Source organism: Bactrocera latifrons, unplaced genomic scaffold (assembly GCF_001853355.1).
Source record: "Bactrocera latifrons isolate USDA-ARS-PBARC rearing strain unplaced genomic scaffold, ASM185335v1 scaffold_306, whole genome shotgun sequence".
In the NCBI taxonomy this organism is placed as follows: domain Eukaryota; kingdom Metazoa; phylum Arthropoda; class Insecta; order Diptera; family Tephritidae; genus Bactrocera; species Bactrocera latifrons.
The window spans coordinates 269,408-290,767 of NW_017536697.1; the positions used below are offsets into that span (position 1 = coordinate 269,408).

A 21,360-nucleotide genomic window follows, 5' to 3' on the forward strand; every position below is an offset into this window, starting at 1 on the left:
TGGTATCAAACACAGAGTGTCTCAATATTAACGCAGTATTTAAATTTGACGCTATTTATCTAGGAATAAACAGCCTACAAAAAAAAAAAAAAAATCAAGTCGACAGCTGCCAATTTATGTTTAGTTCAAATGGAATAACGTTTATTATTCATTATGGAGAAATATTTAAAAAATAATGAAATACTGGCATGCGCACTTCGAAAATTTCAAAATAAAATATAGTCGGGATAGTGTTTAAATTTCGTGAACTGTGAAGAAATTTTGAAATGGCATAAATTTAAATTTTGTGTTAATTTTGGGATACCATGTAGTTGCGAATTAATTGAAATATTTTCTCCAAATTTTATTATTAGTTTTATAAAAGAAATAATTAAATTGGTTTTGCTTCCTAAGTACCCTGTTTCATAATGAAGTATGAAAATAGGAAATGTACTGAAAGGTATACGAATATGAAAAGCGATACTACGAAGACAATCTTCGAAATTTTCATTTATTCTTTTCTTGAGGTTGCAAAGGGTGAACGTGTTGGTTTTTTCTGCGCAGTGGAAATTACATTAAACGGAATAAATAAATAATTTGAAGCTATTTGCAGAACAATATACAAATTTATATAAAGGTAAATATTATTAAAATATAAGAATGTAAATATTGGATTTTCTATGGTTTTTCTATTAAATTGTATATAGATTGGTTATGCAAATCATAATGTCGGCCGCCATTTTGTTTTTTCTGTATATGTAGAAGATTCCACGCCTTCATTTTCCACGTAGAAAATATTTTAAAATATAATTTATTTTTTTGTTTTAATATTGATTACAGATATTATTAAGAATATATAAACATAAATAATGCCGCGTTATCGTGAGTGGGACTTAGCTTGCAAAGTATATGTAGGAAATTTGGGATCATCCGCCTCTAAATATGAAATAGAAAATGCTTTCAGCAAATATGGTCCTTTGAGAAACGTATGGGTCGCACGAAATCCACCTGGTTTTGCATTTGTAGAATTTGAAGATCGCCGCGACGCAGAAGATGCAACTCGAGGATTGGATGGAACGTAAGTACCTGTAGAAAATATTTGCATTTTTTTTTATACAATTTTTTTTTATTAAACCTGCAGGCGCTGCTGTGGTACTCGCATACGCGTAGAAATGTCGTCGGGTCGGTCACGAAGAGATGACAGACGACGAGGAGGCGGTAGTGCTGGTGGAGGTGGCAGCAGCAGCGGTGGACGAGGGGGAGGTCGCTATAGGTAAGTCAACGCAGTTTTATATAGCCTCATGAACGCTTTATTAATTTTAGCATTCTTGGCAAATTGTAAGAATTATATTATACAGTGAAATTTTATTACCTAAATATTTTGCGAAGGATGAGTTGTTGCGAAAATTACCATGTGTTGGCATTGTTCTTTTATTACACAGATGTTCCAATGCTTTAATTAGTATGTTATGCATATATAATTATATTAGAGAACTAAAAGTGTAAAATATTTTTAACATGGAAATCTATAGGAACGAGTAGTGCAACATATTTTTAATTTTTGTTGCTAATACATACATAAAGCCATAAACGATGCAAACGTTTATAGTAGTAGATAAGTACTATTATGGCTATTTCTTGATTATTTCGTGTTTCTATTTAGATTTTGAGAAAGGTATTGAAAGATTTTTTAAATGTAGTTTACGATAATCATTTTGCAGGATAAAGTCTACTGCTACTACTACTTCTAGAACTTCTACCTCCTCTTCCTTCAACAAAAACTACAAAAACAACATCTTCACGTATCACAACTACTGCTCCTTCTCCACAAACTTCACCACGACAAGCAACAAGCTCAACTTAATATCGTTCAACGACAACATTTTTGATAATAGTGAAAAAAATGTCAACCAACAATTTTTTAAGAAAGAATATCTACAAAATTTCGACAACAACAATTTTAGTTATAGCAAACATCATTTTCAACATCACCAAAAACAACTACAAGAAAAGCCACAACACAGTATTTTCATCAATAAATTAATGATCATAGTTTTTGTTATCAACACGAACACCCTGAACACCACCAACACCAACGATACAACAGTCTTGCACATAAAAATTGATCTCGTTTTCGTCATTGTCATCAATACCTATCTAACAATTGTTGTTGTCGCAATAGAAAACTGTAACAGTTGTCCTGATGTTAAGTGCAGTAAAAGATCAACAATCATTAGAACAGCAACTACTAGTAAAATAACTGCTACCGCTACTACTACTATCTCAGCTGCAACTGCTTCTACAGTCACTACAACTATTGCTACTACGAGAATTAGTGCAACTAGTAAAAGTGTGCTTGGGCAGCAGGCGCAGGATCAGCATCAACGGCAAATTCCTAAGCATTTACTACAGCCATCATCATTAATACCACCACTACTACCACCACAACCACCTTAACAACTTGATATACTACTACCACTTCCTTCTCCTTTGTATAAGCAACTGACTGTGAAAAGTGTCCACAACACTACAATCTTCAGCACAACAAATACCTTCACCAACAAAAAAAAAAAAAAAAAAAAAAATCACAACGACTTTGACAAAAAATGCACACTTATGTGATACAAAAAAAAAAAAGTGTGCTTGGTCGGGTAATGTATGCATGTTCACCCATCGGCCTGTGTATGGGGTGTAGCACACAAAATAGGTGACTTCATCGTAACTTCGTTATTTCATTCGATGTAACTACATGATTTTTGTTTTTGTAACAAAAAGCATTATATTCGAACGCTTCAACAAGACTGCTCTTAACCAATAACGACTTTACAACCAATACATCTATAACAGAGCTATCGGAAACTTCTTTAACGACAACAAATTTCATTAAAGAGCAGTGGTTGTTTTCCAATCATACACCACATAGACTGACTGTTGCATTGCAATTTTATGTGGTACTGTCGGTATAATGTATAATTTTTAATAGAAATTAACCTAAAATTCAAGTTTTAAGACAACTGATTGATCCGGGTACACGGGTTCTGAAGAAAAATTATGATCACAATTCGGATACTTTCTATTTTTTGTATTTTTATTGTGCGAGGTAAAAGTGTTAGCTGCGTTGTGTTCTTCAGATAATCGACATTGAATGGCGCTTTTGTGTAATCCACCAATTACTCCATCAGTTCTGCAACTTCACTCTTGCCTCTGCAGTGGTTTCAACTGCAAATATATATGTACAACATGTGTTCGAGCAATATTTCAACATTTACAATGAATTTAATCCACTCAACTCGTCAAAATGAAAACAAACGTTCAATTGTCAAAAGGGGAAGGGCAGGTTGTCACCCTGAACATCGTTTTTGACATGCAAATGTGCGAAACAACGTATAAGTGCATCAAGAACGAATGACAAAACGTGTGCGGTAACTTCAAGTAAGAATAAGTTCTTTTTAGATACTACCTAGTTCATTTTGTTACTAATATGCTAATATTGAGGATATTTCAAGTTGTGTTTAAATATTACTTTCAAGGTTATACAAATTTACATTTTGACAAAGAACTATCCACTAATTGTAAATTCCATTGCATCCGAGCAGGTGAACACTTAGCAATGATCGGCTCAATGAACACCATTTACAACTGCAACATCTTTTTCTACTTAATATGGGTAAAAATATGTGCACTGCTCAGCTACAACTCCATGACATCCGTTTGATAGGAACCTATTTCGAATTTATTACAACCAATTTGGCTGGTCCTTCTTCGAGCGTTTGAGAGCTTGATTGGTATTTTGAACAGGGTCACCGCTATACATCAAGCTATTCAACGTTCCGGCTTTGCAACCGATCTCCAAGGCCTTCAATTAAATATAACAAAACTCTCATACTGCATCACGGTCAACGGCAGCAAGCTAATGTCATCACTACTACTCCACCGATGCGCATACATAGTCAACCAGCGACCCAAATTAAGGCTTTTTGTCTACTTCACCAACCCTATCATGTCCGATATGCGCAACAAACGCTTCTATCATTGTCACAGATGAATATCGGGCTTGTATACTTTGTTATCTGCTCAATAGTTTATTTTGCAATATTTTATTATATCTTTTATTCATTTAAAATAGTCATCACAAATCAGTTGATTATCAACAAAAGAAACTCTTCCATTATCACCAAAAACCAACCATCACCGTACTACTACTACAACACCACCTCAACAACTAAGTCCAATCAAATGAAAGAGCTACTGAGCTGCAGTTACTCGTGCATTCAGCTTGTACTTTTTTTTTTTTGTTTTTTTGTACCCAAGGAATTGTAAATAGTCAGCAACGTAACCCAACTCATCGAATTCGGCTTCAGCAACGCAGCAATACAAAAACAATTTGAAATAAATATTTATATCGACATTATCAGGCAACAATTTGGTAAAATTACTGTTAACTGAATCAAGATAAAGTACAGCGCAAAAATCAACAAAATATTCCCAATAGTTAGACTTGTGAAAGCAAAGGTTTTAAATTAACTACTTTAATGAATGAGTTTTTTTTTTTTATTATTTGAAAAGTAGCGTCTCTCATGCCTTGACTGCAAAATTATTTGTATCGAAATCTTCTCTACAACAATCAACTCTACTACAAAATTCCATCGAATGTTTACAAATGGTATTAAAATCTTCAAACATGGGTTTTTTAATTGTGTGCAGTGCTTAAAAATCTTTTTATACAACAGCATATTAAATTTTCCTTTTTCTCTTTTTTATATGACAATTTCTTACAGATCACGCTCACCACGTCGTACACGCAGTCGTTCCCGCAGTTTTTCAAGAGACAGACGTAGCCGATCGGACTCTCGTGATCGCCATTAGATATAACAAAAAATCACAAAATTTTCTCAAATTGAATTCCCAGAAAAAAAAACTATTTTCTTTACCTAAAATCTATATACATCATTATGTAGAACGAGACAACTTATCATTAGCATAAGTTTTAGTTTTGAGAGTAACTTATACACTTACTGTACAGTATGCAGAAAACAACAAAAAAAGTATAGATTAATTTTGAAAAATTGTTGAACTCCAACGTTCTAGAATTTGGAAGATTTTTTCGCAGCAAAAGTGAAAAATAAGTGGGCATTCCTGAGCAAAACAAAAACATCATTGGGCCACATGAAATACCTATTACACAATCTGTCTCACCAACAGACTAGTAGTTCCAAAAAGCACCACATTAAGGTAAATTCTTAATTTTTTTTTATTGAATTACCGCATTCTATGTACGTTTGTGAATAATTACTTATGGAAAGCATTATTTATTAAGTCTTGCTAATTTTAAAAGTATAATAAAATACAGATAAGATATTTAAAATAAAGAGCTGTTTTTTACTATTTATTCATTCATCATGTACAGTTTTCCTATGTACATAAGCACATTATGTACAAGTCATAATGCAAATAATTTTGTAGTTTTGTTTTTATTCATTTATTAATTATTTATTTGATTATTGTTTATTAGTTTTATATATATGTTTTTTTTTTGTTTAGCAAAATGACTTTGCTTCGAAAAAAGTGGATCTAATTGTGAATTGGTTAGCGTTTGTAATCGATTTCATATAAACTTAGAGCATTGAGATACTCTTCTAACAGTAAACGTCACTGATGATTCATTGCTTGAGCGGCGTGTTGCCGACACAGATGACTCGTGGTGCAGTGCCCAAGAAACGGCGTTAACAATTCCATGGGTAAGGGGAATATTATGGTTGAATTCTTTTCGGCTGATATGCTGCTTAGCGTTTGTAGATAACGAAGCTGAAATAATTAATTAAATTAGTTATAATCTATTGATACAAATAGACTACTGCAAAAGCTTTTTGAAATGATAAAAAAGAAAGAAATTCATGGTAGGTTGAAACTCATGGGAAACAAAAGGCGTTCTTATCTTGCCTTAAGTGAAAAATACGTTAGTGGTGATCTGAGGTCGTGAAAAGAAAGGGGGGGAGGCGTGGTTGAATTTTTGCGCGTTTATGAACATATTCACCATAGTACTGTATATATATTTAATAGATGATAAAAAAGAGTCAAAAGTTGGGTTATGTGAATTTTTTCACGTCAATTTTGAGATTATGTGAAAAAGGTCACACATAAAAGCTACAGATCTCTTTTCTGTAGGCCTCCTAGTTTTGCCAGAAATAGAGAAAACCATTTTTAAACCTTAATTCAATCACGCCCTACTCCTGACTTCAGATGGCTCCTTTATTATTTTTTTCCTAAGGTTTTTATCTTCCGCTTCCGATGGGTTTAATCATACCATAATTTTTTTAGTTTTTAAAAATTAACTTCCCTGGTCTAAAAAAATATATTTGATTGATTGCTTAAACATTGTTTCGAATACGAAGCAATGACGCTCAAGTCAAACGACAAGATGACATTTGTCTTGAAATTAGTCAGAATGACCTCAACGTTATTCCAAAAAATGGCTTTTGCCAGACGAAGAATTTCTGTTTTAGAATAAGTAAATTCTGGCAATCCATAGGAAATCATTAAACCACCACAATTTTTTCGACACCTAAAACTTGCTGACTTACAAGACAATCGGAGAGCGGTCAAAAAATCTGCATCCTCAGTATATGTACGTGCAGACATGTTAGAATACAGTACTCTGGACTATCAGAGGAACTACCCCATGAAAATCTTCATGTTGTTGTTTTAACGGTTTCTCATTCCCGTTAGGATGGTAAGGGTCATCTGTGCCTAGGAAACGTGCTGTTTCGAGGGGGTTGGACCAAAAGGAAAAGGGTGTTAGTTTCTCGAGACAACTCGAGCTCTTCGTCTACGATGGGGTGTGTTTTGACTCCATGAACGCCATTCACGGGAAGGGAGTCAATGAAGGTGTTGATGGCTCCTCTGTGAATCGCAGTCAATACCTGCCTGAAGTCAGTTGCGTCCGAAGTTCGGTCGGCGTACTGTACGATGTCGTCGACGTAGTCAAGGAAAGACATCTTGATGCTCTTAGGAGGTGGTTCCGCTCCAATCAGGTGGCTGCAAAGGTGATTTCTACGAAAACATCCCAGCAGAAACTGTTTGGAGAGGAGTTCATTATGCTCCTTAACTGGGAGCATAAGCGTCTCATTATGTAGGTGTTCGATGGGTCCGGAGTGCAGTATTCTGACAGATCTGGAGTTTCTTCATCTGCGTACCACTGCATCCAGGACCATATTGGATTGAGGATCGGCCGGCCGATTGCCTTGTATGTTGTCAATAACGTTTCTTTGTTTTTACCCCATGTGCTGCCGTCTAGCGACTTGAGGATTTTGTTGCGGGTCTGTACCTTGGCGATAATCGTGGTCGTATGGGGAGTGAAAGAGCATAAACTATCAAAAGTTAAACATAAAATCTTACGATTATTGACGGTCGGAATGTGGAAGAAATCGACTGCAATATTAAGTTCAAGTCTATACTCCTTCGTCCAGTTCGTAAAACTGTGTCGCTGTGGATTTGGTTGGGGAAAGTGGAATACCTACATATTCATATGAAGGTATGAATATCAATGCCATCATATTGAACCCCGCTTGCTTCCGGTTAACTAACATAATGCATTCCTCTTAAAGCATTTTCTGCTGCTTCACTCTGATAAACTATGTAAATATATGCAAAGAGTCTCCGCATAACACTAAACCCACTCACTTAACACCCATGCTCAGATCCTGGACCCATTGCTAAGTTATTTCGATTTATTGCACTTTCCCTCAAACGGATTGTGTACTAGCTACCATACAACAATAACAACAAGCACCTAATTTCTTGATGGGTTGAATAATTTTTGTGCGGGCGATAGATCATTCGCTGATGAACGCAGCTAAGAAATCAAATTCGCGGATTTTTGTCTTGTCAAAGACTCAACACGCCTAACCTATGGAATATTATCAAGTGAACAAAGGAGTACGAACTCAATCTAAAGATTATAGCCATTTGCACGAAATCTTTGTTGGCCTCGTGAAAATACGCAATGTGCCTTCGGTCCTTTTGAAAAACGTCGCGTTGCTGTCAATGTAAGAACAACTACATACAATTGGCTTCATAAACTTGCATTTTAAAGTCCAAAAACCATAATTGTTATGTAGTAAATTCTGTACTCACCTGTAAAGCTGATGGGCTCGCAGAAATTATTTCAGATGCTTCCTTTAAAGCCCTTGATGATTTCATTTCTCCTTCAGCCGCGATAACTTTTGCGCGAGCCTCACGTGCCGCTTCTGCTTCAGCCGCCATGGCCCGTTGTAATGCTGTCGGTAGTGAAACGTCCTTGCTAAAAGTGAAAGGAATATGCTATAAGTTCACTAATCAAAACCTTAATAATCAAAACTCACATCTCCACACGTTCCACTTTCACACCCCACGGATCGGTAGCTTCATCCAACGATACTTGCATTGTATGCGAAATAGTTTCACGCTCCGTTAATAACTCGGATAAGTTGCGTGTGCCCAAAACATTACGTAACGTTGTGGCGGCCAACAAACGCGTTGAATGACTATAATTAGACACCTGTATGACGGCCTTAAGAGGATCGCTAATCCGATAGTAAACAACTGCATCAACCGTCACTGTTACCGAATCCTTCGAGAGCACCTCCTGCGGTGGCACATCAAACGAAACGGTGCGAAGATCTACTTTACAATAATCATCTACGCATGGCAATACGAAAAAAACGCCAGGACCACGAGCGCCGCCACTGCGCAGTCGTCCCATGCGAAAGATGACGGCGCGTTCATACTCGGAAACTACTTTGAAGCAAACAAATATGGAGATCGGAAATGTGAGTATCATTACTACGACAGAAATCGCGGTCGCGAGTATCTCCACACAGCCCATTTCGTCATTCTCTGCTATGGTTGGAAGACAATTATTCACACTTCATTGAACATTGATAATTTAGTATAAATTAAAAAGAATGTGGCTCCTAATTACTATAATACGAATGAATGTTAAAATCAAAATTTAAAGGCTTAGTTTTCCATGGTATGCCCTTAGTTCAATAATTATATGTGGAAAATTGTGCCACGGAACAGACATTCATCTGGATTTGAACACATCTCTTCAACCTGATCATAAATATATATATGTACATATAACCCTATATCTAATTCGATTAGTTTTAGGTGATACAAAGAAACGAGACGCATTTGTAGACAAAAAAAAAAAGGAGGCCGACAGGTGCCTATGTACATATGTATGTATGTATGTACATATAGTATGTATCATTTGTGGTTATAAAAAATAAATATGCATACATATTTACTTACAAACATTTGTACATACTTATATAATATTTATATATGTATTTTATAATAAAATAATTACAAAAATATATTTTACCATACATACATCTATGTGCGTAAGTCATTTAAAATATCAGTTTAAAACCCATTTCCATTTTTCCTTAACACAGACATAATCATCAATCAAGTAAATAAATTGAAATCTTCAACAAATTTAAAAAATTGCATGCACATTAGAAACTCATTTGGAATAAGTAAAAAATGTTTCGAGAAATCAAAATTCACTCAAAAATATGTAATGCGGAACGTTGAGATATGTAAGTACTATTTTATTATAATACTTATTATCCGGGCTATGTGCTAATGTCTTTCACGACTTTGCAAATGGCGTTTACTTTCATGGGGTTACATGAGTTTTCCTCAGGTCTTTTTCAAAAATTGATTTCTCATACAAAAAATGTTATATTTTTATAATATTAGAACGTTTTATTGTTACAAACATGAATTGTTAACAAAAAAAAATTTGAAATTTTTGGGAAAAAAATTGTAAACTCGGCCATTGCGACGCCATTTCCGGAGACTCCTTTGGAAAGTAGATGCGCCCGCGGCCTTACAGGATCATCTACAGTGAAAAAATATATGTTAGTTAAAATCTTAACTCAGAACTTGGACGAAGGAAAAATAAACTGAAAATTCTAATTTTGCTAGACATTTTTTCAAAAAAAAATAAAATTTTCCTTTTTTTTTTTTTTGAAAATTTTCAATACAAATTGTCTTTGTGTAAAATTTTATTAAGATCGGTTGAGTAGTTCTCGATAAATCTTTCCAACCGACTCCAAAAATACAGTTTCGAGAAAAACGCGTTTAAAGACGGCGCACTTAGCTTAGCTAGCTTCGAGCGCACAAATTTTTAAGGCTGTATCTCCGAAAATATTACTCGGATCAACTTTAAAACAATATTCTAGAGAAAACTCGTAAATCCATGTAACCCCTAAAAAATTATCATAGTTTTTGTTGACTTCTGATCGATTTGCTTATAAAATATTCAGTTGTCTGGAGAATCTTATTCAATTGCTTAATTCCTTCGGTAGTTCGAAAGTTACGCAGTGAATAGCGTATATTTGGCTTGCATTTCCCCATATATGTGCACTTATATGCGTACTAGTCACTCAATTTCGATCTGAAATTTTGCACACCTTTACTGCCTAAGAAGCTGCTTTTTTGGCGGATCAAACTCAAGCCCATGTAGTGAGCACTTTTTATTTCACAAGATATTTTCACGAAATTTGTCATAGATTATTGTCCAAGGTAGCGCTACAATATCCGAGAAAATTGTTCAGATCGGACAACTATAGCATGTAGCTGTCATACAAAATTATCGAACAAAATCCAGTTGTTTATATGGACAACTTTTCCATTTGACCTGTGGGGGTATTACAGCTTTGGTGAAGCCGAAGTTAACATTTTTTCTTGTTTCGTTAGATACATAAAATTTTTACCGAAACTTAGTATTTGATTCAACTCGCCGACCTAAACTATTCCAAGGTTTTTATAATAATAACAGTGACCAATTTTCAAATAATAGTGTGCATTTTACAAATTTTTACTATAAAATATATTGCGTGTAAGTTCAATTTTCATTATTGGACACAATCGCTATTTTTTTGATACTAACGGAACTTACCACTTTGGCAAGCAATAGGATTCCTTATATTCGATACAATCGCACGAACAAATGCAAATCAGTATCTTCGTTATGAAGGTGACGGGAAATTACAAATTTGAAATATCTCTAATAGTTTATGAGATAAAAAATGCGTATACATTGCTGCCATGTCAAATTTCTAGAAATTTGTAATTCAAAAATAAGTGGTGAATGTACATAATAGGCTTCTTTAGAATTTTTGCGTTTATGAATAGTTTTCAGATGCATAGGTTGTAAAATACAGATTTTCGGAAATTGATTAAGAAGGTATTAAGAAGAGGATCTATTTTTATATCAGATACGTTAAGTAATCGTCTCAGTGTGGATAGTAAACACTATAATAAATATTCTCTGAAATTTTGAAATCGAAATTCAAATTATTACGGTCGCTACAGCGTTTATTGTACATAGAGAACAGAGTGAGGCAATCTTTAAACGCGCTTTTCTCAGAATGGGGTTTTTCAAAACGGTTTCCACTCTCAAAGGAAGAGTTTGAAGTTATCCAGTTCCAATTTGGATAGAACATTCTTAACGTCATTCTCTGTCCTATTTTTTTTTATATAAGATTTGTTTCTAATCTAAAGTTAGCCATTTTGCACGATGGCATAGCGCTAAGTCATCCTCGAAGATTAGGCGATTCGTATTATATTTATACTGCTATCCCATTGCGGATACTAAAAAATGTTTAATCATTGTCGCATATTTTTGTGCATTGTGTGAGGAGGAGGAAGACATCAACTCCGGGAAGATCACTTTCCTTCATCTAGTACCAATATTTCCGCAACTTTTCAAATACATAACCAAAACCCTACTATAACTATAACTGAACAGTGTTAAAAATTTCATAAAAAGTAATTAATTTCTCAGTACCTACTATATCTAGTAGAATTTTTGTACATAAATTCATGTGTGGTGTGTTTCAAAGAAAACAGGACTTTTTGAATCTAGTGCCCCCGCCATCTATATGTCTACTGGTGCGTTAGAATCTGCTATTTTTATCGATTGTCCAGCGAGAATTCCAAGACATTCCATTGGTTGGAAGTGAAGTTATTGCGTTTTAAGTGTAAGTGTCAGTAGTTTTGTGTTATCGGTTCGAAAATGGGCCTCGAACAAAGAGTCAACATTAAATTTTATTTTAAAATTGGTAAAATTTTTACCGAAACGTTTCAATTGATGAAACAAGCTTATGGCGATGACTGTCTATCCCGTAGTAGAGTGCTCGAGTGTTTTCAACGTTTTCAAATTGGTCGTGAGGACATAAATGACGATCAACATGTGGGGCAATCAAAATCCGTGATCACCGGAAATTCCTTTGAATCCGAAATCAGCATTGAAATTCATGGAAATGGAATTGAACATCTCCAAAACATCGATTTGTCGCATTTTGACCGAACATTTGGGCCTCCGAAAGGTGTGTGCACGGTTTATTCCGCGCAAATTAACTGACGATGAAAAATTTCTCCGAATCCAACATTCGAAGGACATCATTGTGACCGATTATTTGACCGAAGATCACAATTTAACCTTTAACCATTATTCACCTGATATGGCACGGTGTCACTTCTTCCTTCTTGGAAAAATACATTTGCCCATGAGAGGAAAGCGTTTTGCAGGCATAGAGCCAATTCAAAAGGCTTGCACCGGCATACTGGGGGCCATACCGGCCAACGAGCTAAAACACTCGTTTGACATGCTTTTGGACCGTGTGAAAAGCTGTATTGAAGCGGAAGGAGACTATTTTGAATAAAATAAATTGATTATGCCGAAAAAAACATTTGTTCTGGACTTTTAAGTCCTATTTACTTTGGAACGCACCTTGTATGTAGGCATATCATTTGTAATAACTATGATTAGGCATAAATTATCAGTTTCAGATAATGTGCAAAAACATATAGGGTAAAACTAATTTGTTTTTATTTGATTAAATCTGAAGCATATTTAAGTACTATCGTTTTGTTTAATCTGTATGAACTTTGCATCAATTCAAGTACCACCGTTTTATTGGTAGATGTTACACATTTTAGTTGGTTGATGGAATTTTTACTAAGAGTTTCGATATTAGTATTGAAACTACATATCATATCAATATGCTTAATTCATTTTCTAAATATCGTACAAGCAATTAATAAAAACTTTCGATTGCTTCCCAATGAAGCAGTGAGATTTAATGGAATTTTTGCCTTTCGTTTTGATTAGCCATTTTATTTAGCTTATAAATTCTTATAATTGGCTTCGAAATGGTAAATGGATTCATAAATATTTGCACATGAAAAGTGTAACTGTAAAGTTTGATTGCATTCTTAAATTGCATTGCATTGCCAATATATGTATGTATTTATCTCCAATTGCACGCGTGTAAATATATAGCAGTCATGACGTATGATTGTTTATATATTAATTTGTTTTTGCATACCAATCACTTATGTACATATACATATATACAAACATGCCTATATTATTCATATTTCGGCACTTGAGAAGACCTCATGAGCTTCCGCCGTCGCTGCACGAAAATTAGAAACAAATTTTCAACTGATTGTATTTTCAATAATGAGAACCTGTATGATTGAGTTTATTCTGTCTGCTTTTGGCAGGGGATTTGCATAATTTAATGGCATATGAAAAAAAATATTAGAACGATTTATTTATTGCCTTTGCGTTTGGTTTTGGGTATTTGAGTTTTTAAAAACTTTCGGAAATCGTTTAAGCCAAAGATTACGTTGCGTGTGAGAGCAAATAGACACGTAGTACACAGTTTGCTTTCTTATACAGTAAATACCTTTTCAATAATAAAATTTGCAATTACTTTCGATTTTAATGATTCATTTGTACTTGTGAAAGATCTGTTTTGAGTTATAACTGAAATTTAAAGCTGATTTCATAATTAAATATGCTTATGTTTGTACTTAGGAATACATATATAACATATTGGGCGAGCGAACCATTGTTTTGCTACACGAACAGATACAACATTACGGAGACGACGACAAATTCGCAAATTTCATTGGAGGCTTTCCTTTTTTTTCTGGCCACAATTGGCCTATGTGTGGTTTATTGGTCCACCAGATTAGCCTAACCTTTGCTTTTTTTTATTTCATGAGTTTACAAAAGTAGGGGCCTACAAGTTTTAAGCCTACCCCCTTTAAGAGCACACTTCTTAAGAGAAAATTATTTACTGTCTACATTAACCAATGCTGGTAACATGCATATAAATATAGAATACACTAGCAATCCACCCCGCAGAGATATTTTGCTATATCTGACAATCTAATTATAAAAAACCAGTGACGTGTGTAAAATGTGCTTGTTCTTTAGATTATGCGTCTGAAAAATTTTCAAAAATCAAATTATCAAGAAATTATTATAAAAGGATATTAATTAAAGGGATTACAGTTTCACGGCTTCAAAGAGTCGATTTTTTATTTTATTATTTAATTCAGTAATGTTATGCCAGATATTGCCTGAAATGCTCAATGTGATCCGAGCAATAGTTCTGGAGATATAGCATTGAAAAGTTGAGCGCTCGTATTCAGCTCTATCCTATAGTCAGCTTAAAACTTTAAATGCGTTTTACTCGAAACTGTGTTTGCGATTTTTTTTTCCAAATAGTTTTAATCTCGAAGACCGGTGTAAAATCATGAAGAAGAAAGAATCCTTTGGTTAGATCGCGACATATGGTTTGGAAAGATATGACACTCAAAGGGCTCTTATTATTATCGGACCATTTTTCCAAAATTGAAAGATCTTATGTCCTTCCATTATATTACTTTAAGTCAAATAAACTTGCTCTCTTCCTGCACCAATTTTTCATAAAAAGATTTTTGGGCTGAAAAATTACAATTGTGGACTGTTAGTTCTTCTAGCTAGCAGAATGTTTCACTGCAGGGTATGCTGATAGCTGTAAATTTAGTTGCAAAATTAATCAAATCACTGTATATTAATTATATCTGTAGATATGTACATACATATCCATCGACAAGGTAAATTATTTCCCGTTCAATGCACTTCGTTGGCATTTCAAGTGTTTATTTATCTCTCAAACACCATTTGGCGCTGAAATTGCGAATGAACATTACCTTGTTTATATTTAAGAAGTTAGCAAGTTAGAAGATAAATCGTGTTTTATATTATACGAAGAATTTGCTGCTATAGGTTAGCGCATAATAGTTGTATTTTCGATTTTGCATTGCATACATATTATAATATAATATACACACATATACATATATCTATATACTGTTGTAAAAGTATCAGTCAATGGCGAGTATCTAAAACTGTTTACCTTTATCTTATTTTACGATTTGATTTTCTAATGATATAAACAAAAAAAATTAAAGCCTGCCTACTTATGTATGTATGTACATACGTACGTACACAAAAGACAATTTTAGTACATACATACATACATATATATACAACTGTTTAAATTTAAGGAATATACCATTTTAGTGTTTTTATATAATTTTTTAATGTTTATGCATTATTATATAGCAAACAAGGCGATTAATGGCATAAATATTCTCAATATGCAATATAAATATTTGTCCATATGTATGTATATATTTATTAGGTATGTTGCACAAAAATTGTGTAATAGAAAGGCATTAAAAGGAAAAGCAGTGTTTCTCCTTAGGTTAAATATTAACGGTCCTAGATCATTCCCCGCTATTTAAAAATTATTTCCGACCAACCCTTGAATTAAGTAATTGAAATACATACTAGAAATGTTTTCCGAGTATTTTTATCATAGAAATCCCTGTAACAAGGATACGAGTGCTAATATGTAAAATTAGAAAGTTTTATTACAGATTTCTTACTTTTTATATACTGAACAGAATATATTAAGTTTGCCACGAGGTTTGTAACACCCAGAAGGAAACAACGGATGCCCTATAAAGTATATACATATGTATGTATATTGGTTAGTCGAAAAAGTATTTAGATGTCGTTGCAGTCGTATTGTCATACCATATCGAGTTTGAAGGGTGAGATTTTAAGCTTCATTTAAAATTAAGTTCGGGGAAGTTGACAAAAACTTACAGCTGTTCAAAAATGTGTTAAAATAGTCAAGAAATTGTATATATTTTGAAATTTTTGTGTAAAAAAGGAAAGAATGCCAATTAATTAATATTGTGAAGTTTACGGAGGCGATGCTGTATCAGTTCGTGTAGCACAGAAATCGCAATTTCGATGTGAAAGATGCACCCCGCTCTGGTCGACCTATGGTTGAAAAAGTCGATGAGGTTATGGAAAATATTGACCAGGACCATCACATAAGCAGCGATTATATCACTAAGGAACTTAACATTCATCATCAAACGGTTTTGAACCATTTAAAAAATGCTGGCTACAAAAAGAAGCTCGATGTTTGGGTGCCACATGAATTGTCTGTGAAAACTTTAATGGACTGCGATTCTTTGCTGAAACAAAATCAAATCGAACCATTTCTGAAGCGAATGGTAACAGGAGATGAAAAGTGGATCAAATACGACAATAATGTGGGGCCGTTTAGAAGCTTAACAAATGGTCGCAAAACCAAGGTTGATGCCTCGAAAGGTTATGCTGATTCTACATTTTACTGTCAACAACTGATGAAATTGAAGCAAGCAATCGAAAAAAAACGGCCAGAACTGATCAACAGAAAGGGGTTCGTCTTCCATCAGGACAACGCTAGACCACACACATCTTTGATGACTCGGAAAAATCTGGTAGTGCTTGGCTGAGAAGTTTTGACGAATCCCCATATAGCCCTGACCTAGTACCATCGGACTACCAATTGTTTCGGTTTGATTAGAAATACGAAAATATTTTTTTTACTATCCTATATAGTATCTAAATGAGTGACGAGCTAAGTTGATTAAGCCATGACCGTCTGTACGTATGTATGTATATACCAATACGATCTGAAAATTTTCACATCTTTTTTAACCAAGTAGCTGCTTATTAGCCGGATCAAAGTCCCTGTATTGCGTATTTTTTTTTATGATAAATGTATCTTATCGAAATTGGGCATGGAAGAATTTGTTCAGATCGAACAATTATAAAGGCAAGTTCCAGCTGAATTTAGCAATATCGTTAAAATTTTGTTGAACTTTGCGGTACTTTTGGTGGTTTTTAAGATTCAACAAAATTGCTTGTTATTAATTATTGAAATTATGTGCATATTAGCAATAGTGGCTTTTTCACTTTTCATGTAAATATGTCCATAAATTATTATTTTTTTTACTTAATCAATTTACTATACAAAAATATCAATTTTGAAAAGTTTTCGTTTTTTTTTTTAATATTGTACACAGTAAACTTGTGGGTATGTACATGTTTTCAGTCCCTGGTAGACGCGTGATCCTTGCGTAGTTGGCGACCGGACTTCCGTTGTTGGATAGCTGATAGCATGTGAAGAGGCGGCATTTACACGCGGGCGATGTTGACTAGACGTAGTATTCATTTTTAAATATTATCAACGAAAGCGTTAGTTCTTTACTATTTGTAAACGCGCGCTATTTGCAAAATTTCACTGCACCAAGTAAGCAAATATCTAGCTTTAATACTGGCCGATTAGATGATCTAAACGTTGGGAGCTAGGAAAAGCAACTAAATTGAGTTAAACAAAATTGGAAAGCGCGAAGAGTTTTCAAAATTATTATATGCTTTTGTGCTTAATATGTGTCTGTACGTACCTACGTATGTGTGTTGATATGTAGTTGTATACGATTGTTCATGAACGTCTACATTTTTTTTGGTCCAGTGTTTATATTCCATGAGGTGTTCTTATTTACGTACATATACAAAACTTGGCGGCAAACACTGGAAAATATTTCCAGGGTATTGCGTCTACATGCATTTGTTTATAATTTTTACAAACAATATAGCCGTCAACTAGTGGCAACTAGTTTTATTTTCTTCTAATTAAATGAAAATGTAAATTTTTGTTTCGAAACGGAATATATGGCACATTCATACATATTTATTTTCAAGCACCTACCTACAAACGTACATGCTTTTACATATATTTTTAGACATTCTTGTTTTCATCGACCGTGCATGAATACATGAATGTTTCTGATTTCTATTGAGTTGTTAATGTACTGCATGGCTGATCCACTCATACAGCATCCTCTGCCGCAATAATCTCTTTGGCTAATCAGTCAATGAACAGGCAAATTATTGGGTCGTTTTGGAGTAAATTTATCAAGCAGTGTTCAATTTTCCATTTGGGGTCGTAAATGTTTTGGTTAGAAGGGGTAAATACACAAACACATGTCAAATAGGATGCAAGGCAACTCCGTGAAGAAGGGGCTTCGAAATGACGGTTTCTCTCTTCGAAATGTTAAACTCACTTATTGTTTTTGTTGCTGTAGCGGCAGAATTCTGCCGATAAAAAATCGAGCCCGTTCTACTTTCGTATTAGAGAAGACAATCGTGGGAGCGGCCAAACTTACTTTTTGATTATATTTTTTTTACTGCCATTTTAATTGCAAAAAAATTGATAAATAGTTAAAATTTTAATTTGGGGATATGGCTTGTTCCAGATGTAGACAATTCTATAAAGAAGATTCTCTAAAAATTTAATATTCTGAAAACTGAAAATCATGGCTATTGCTATAGAAGACAGTTTCCAGTAAAATAACTTGATTTTGACCGGTCAGTTTGTATGGTTTATCTTTAGATATTGTACCGTTGCCTATCTATGCTACATTTCGTGAGGTTATTTCATTAAATAAGAAAACAAGGTTAAAAAATGTCAATGTGAAAAATCTGTCAACAGAACAGCTTTAAATCTGTTGTTATGTTTGAATTTGCCATTTAACTTTTTTCCCCGAAACCGAATTTAACCGCTTTTAATCCTTAAAAACGCAGCCAACTTTTTTTTATTAATTTTATTCAGCCCGTATATATTACAAAGTATTTATATATATACATATGTACATACATATGATTATTATCAATACACAAATGTTTTTTCTTTTATCTTTAGGGTTAATTATTTATTTTTATTTTTTAATTTCATTTTTTATACTTTCTTAATAACTATGCACAAAAATTAGACGTACCCTATATGAAAAAAAAATGCCTTAGCATTTATAAGGCACTTTCAAATCTATGTATTTTTGTAATTGCTTTCATATATTAGCAATACTAATTTCAATATTAATGACTTCAATATTTATATTTTTCATTTGCTTTTAAATTATTGTCACAGAAAAGAAAAATATATTTTATATATGTATTTCTTTTAATAATCATATGGAAGCCAATTAAAAAATGGGTAACTCAAACGAGTCATCTAATTTAATACTTTAGCTTTTCTGAAATATCTTTTTAAAAATATGTGCTTTTACTTTCTATAAATGCTATGCTTAAGTGTATTACATTTAAATATAAGATTTGGTAATTTTTGAGCTCTAAATTGCACCGTATGTACTATACTTGTTTTCTTTTTAAGGAATTTGGCTTAAATTTTGATTAATTAAAAAACATTTGTTTTTCAATCAACGAACGCCAATTGTTGCCACAGATGATAACTAAAAATGCTTATCTTAAAATGCTACAATTGTATATATCGTTTGGATTAGTTTTAACGTATTTTTTTTAATCAAATAAAATATTTTACAAAATGACAGTAGTTCAAACGTTTTCGGAAGTACAAAGACATATTTTTCAACAGAAGATTTTACTAAATACAGTAAATTTTATGAATGCCCGTAAATATTTGCAAGTTCATAGTTCGTTTAGCTTTCAAATTACAAAGTATTCGCAAACTACATGCGAATTTCGATTATAAACAAATGTAGATTTTAAAAATGTTTGTAAAAACTAATAGTTTTGCTTTTAATTACTATTTATCGAATCTCACTCTCTTATGTCACAACTACTATGTATTAAGATATTGTTACTGTGTTTTGTGGCAATAATTGCTGTGCAATTTCTACAGCATTATCATTATCTGTCTCTGCTTTATATTTTCCGATGGTGATATCGGATATATCTTTAGTATACATATGTCAATCATTGTACATGCCATCAACCAAGAAATCCATTCGGCGATAATGTCGCGTAGACCAGCAATCACGGAAACGGCGATAAGTGGTAATAACAACTCCAATTGCCAAGGGTATTGTGAAGAGAACTGTCATTATGGGTACTATGTAATCTCGGCTGCTATAATAGTTGAACCCATTGTTTAACTCTTGTGACGGTTGCACATTCGGTGGCACGACGGGGTCGTTAGCCACTGGCAGTTTTGAGTTAGATGCTACCATCGCATTTATAACGTTCGACTCTCCTGGCAAAATTGGGAAATCACCAAGTCCAAAAGTGATACTTGGTTTCTTTGGCTTGGGTGTGGTTGTCGTTGTGGTGGTGGTTTTGGTGGTTGTAGTAGTGGTAGTTGTATTACTGGATACGGTTTTTCCTTTGGTTGATACGGTAGTTGGTGTTGGTTTCGTAATATATTTTATTTCCGTTGTTTTATTTGATGCTTGCAAGTTATTTTCGTTTTGGATCCCCGGTTTTAAAATTGTTGTTTTTAACTTGTCCTTTAGGCTTCTTACATTTGTTGCATTCACTGTTATTACACCAAGGTTAGTGGTAGAATTTTGGGGGCTATCTTTTTTGTTTTGCGAATTTTTAGTAGCCACACCGTTTATTCCTAACGCCTCCGTCTTATTGTTATTTCGATCAATCGGTATATTTGCACTTTTCGTGTTGATTTCCGTTCCAGTTGGTGATATATTGCGACTCTTATTCACATTGGCATTGCTTCCCGTTGTATTTAATAATTGTGACAAAGACTCTGTGTTATTTTTTGTCGTATTATTTGGCAATGCATTTTGCACTGATGACGTTGCTATGCCGACATTTTCACTGCTTACCAAAATCAGACAATGCAAAATCTGCAGACAACCAACTAATATCAAGATTGTTCCCCTTTCCATTCTGCTGTACTTCACTTTATAATGTGTTTGGCAAACATTAAATATTTTAAAAATTTTAGCAAAACTGTTCCCAATTATAAATTCAAAATTTCTCTTTCTTCAATGTTTGGAAGCATAAATATTTATCAGATTTACACAGATTTTCCGATCAGCTGATTTATGTATAGGTATACACAGAGTTGCTTTTATATGCAACAAGGAATTTTGAAATTTCTGAAATACTAACTATTAGGGAGATTATATTTATCTTAAAATTATTTGGGAGAAAAAAATATACTATAAATAAAATTATTAAATCGTTTGAAAGTATTTAAAACCTTAACAAAAACTGCATTGAATATAAGTTTATAAAAATCATATTTATGAAGTATTACATAAAAGTGCATATCCGATTTTTTTCTAACCTATTGTTTTTTTTATCTAACCTGATCCATTTTTATTCCTGTTCTTGTTTTAGCTGCAAATGCATTT

General features: G+C 33.6%; 4 protein-coding genes across 5 annotated transcripts in view; 2 read left to right on the forward strand and 2 right to left on the reverse strand.

Annotated features, from left to right (window-relative positions):
• The first annotated feature begins 495 nt into the window (after window positions 1-495).
• Window positions 496-5,348, forward strand: LOC108970671 (RNA-binding protein 1-like). Of its 2 annotated transcripts, none has more exons than XM_018936193.1 (4): window positions 496-616; window positions 820-1,057; window positions 1,121-1,252; window positions 4,758-5,348. In XM_018936193.1, exons 2-4 carry the CDS (start codon window positions 849-851, stop codon window positions 4,843-4,845), a joined length of 429 nt encoding a protein of 142 aa, XP_018791738.1. In that variant the 5' UTR covers window positions 496-616; window positions 820-848; the 3' UTR covers window positions 4,846-5,348. The 2 variants fall into 2 exon arrangements, with proteins under 2 accessions (XP_018791738.1, XP_018791737.1); XM_018936192.1 differs by lacking the exon at window positions 4,758-5,348 and adding an exon at window positions 1,701-4,391.
• A 141-nt stretch (window positions 5,349-5,489) lies between these two features.
• Window positions 5,490-17,518, reverse strand: LOC108970672 (band 7 protein AGAP004871-like). The gene is made up of 4 exons (XM_018936194.1): window positions 17,270-17,518; window positions 8,340-8,856; window positions 8,113-8,278; window positions 5,490-5,784 (listed from the first exon to the last, which is right to left on the reverse strand). Exons 1-4 carry the CDS (start codon window positions 17,397-17,399, stop codon window positions 5,629-5,631), a joined length of 969 nt encoding a protein of 322 aa, XP_018791739.1. The 5' UTR covers window positions 17,400-17,518; the 3' UTR covers window positions 5,490-5,628.
• The window catches only part of LOC108970669 (E3 ubiquitin-protein ligase UBR1-like), a 49,471-nt gene continuing 37,536 nt past the window's right edge, over window positions 9,426-21,360 (forward strand). Inside the window, exon 1 of the mRNA XM_018936186.1 lies at window positions 9,426-9,566. The gene's annotated coding sequence lies outside the window, so the exon portion shown is untranslated. The remainder of the gene's footprint in view (window positions 9,567-21,360) is intronic.
• Window positions 19,395-21,014, reverse strand: LOC108970676 (probable serine/threonine-protein kinase nek3). The gene has a single exon (XM_018936197.1). It carries the CDS (start codon window positions 20,887-20,889, stop codon window positions 19,957-19,959), a length of 933 nt encoding a protein of 310 aa, XP_018791742.1. The 5' UTR covers window positions 20,890-21,014; the 3' UTR covers window positions 19,395-19,956.

Bases quoted from the DNA above. Each gene is read 5' to 3' on its own strand.
- LOC108970671 (XM_018936192.1), top strand. From the start codon at position 849: ATGCCGCGTTATCGTGAGTGGGACTTAGCTTGCAAAGTATATGTAGGA. The intron at 1,058-1,120 runs GTAAGTACCTGT...TTAAACCTGCAG, and splicing joins ACTCGAGGATTGGATGGAAC to GCGCTGCTGTGGTACTCGCA. The intron at 1,253-1,700 runs GTAAGTCAACGC...ATCATTTTGCAG, and splicing joins CGAGGGGGAGGTCGCTATAG to GATAAAGTCTACTGCTACTA.
- LOC108970672 (XM_018936194.1), bottom strand. From the start codon at position 17,399: ATGAATACTACGTCTAGTCAACATCGCCCGCGTGTAAATGCCGCCTCT. The intron at 8,279-8,339 runs GTGAGTTTTGAT...TTTCACTTTTAG, and splicing joins AAAGTGGAACGTGTGGAGAT to CAAGGACGTTTCACTACCGA. The intron at 5,785-8,112 runs GTGAGTACAGAA...TAATTATTTCAG, and splicing joins CGAGCCCATCAGCTTTACAG to CTTCGTTATCTACAAACGCT.
- LOC108970676 (XM_018936197.1), bottom strand. From the start codon at position 20,889: ATGGAAAGGGGAACAATCTTGATATTAGTTGGTTGTCTGCAGATTTTG.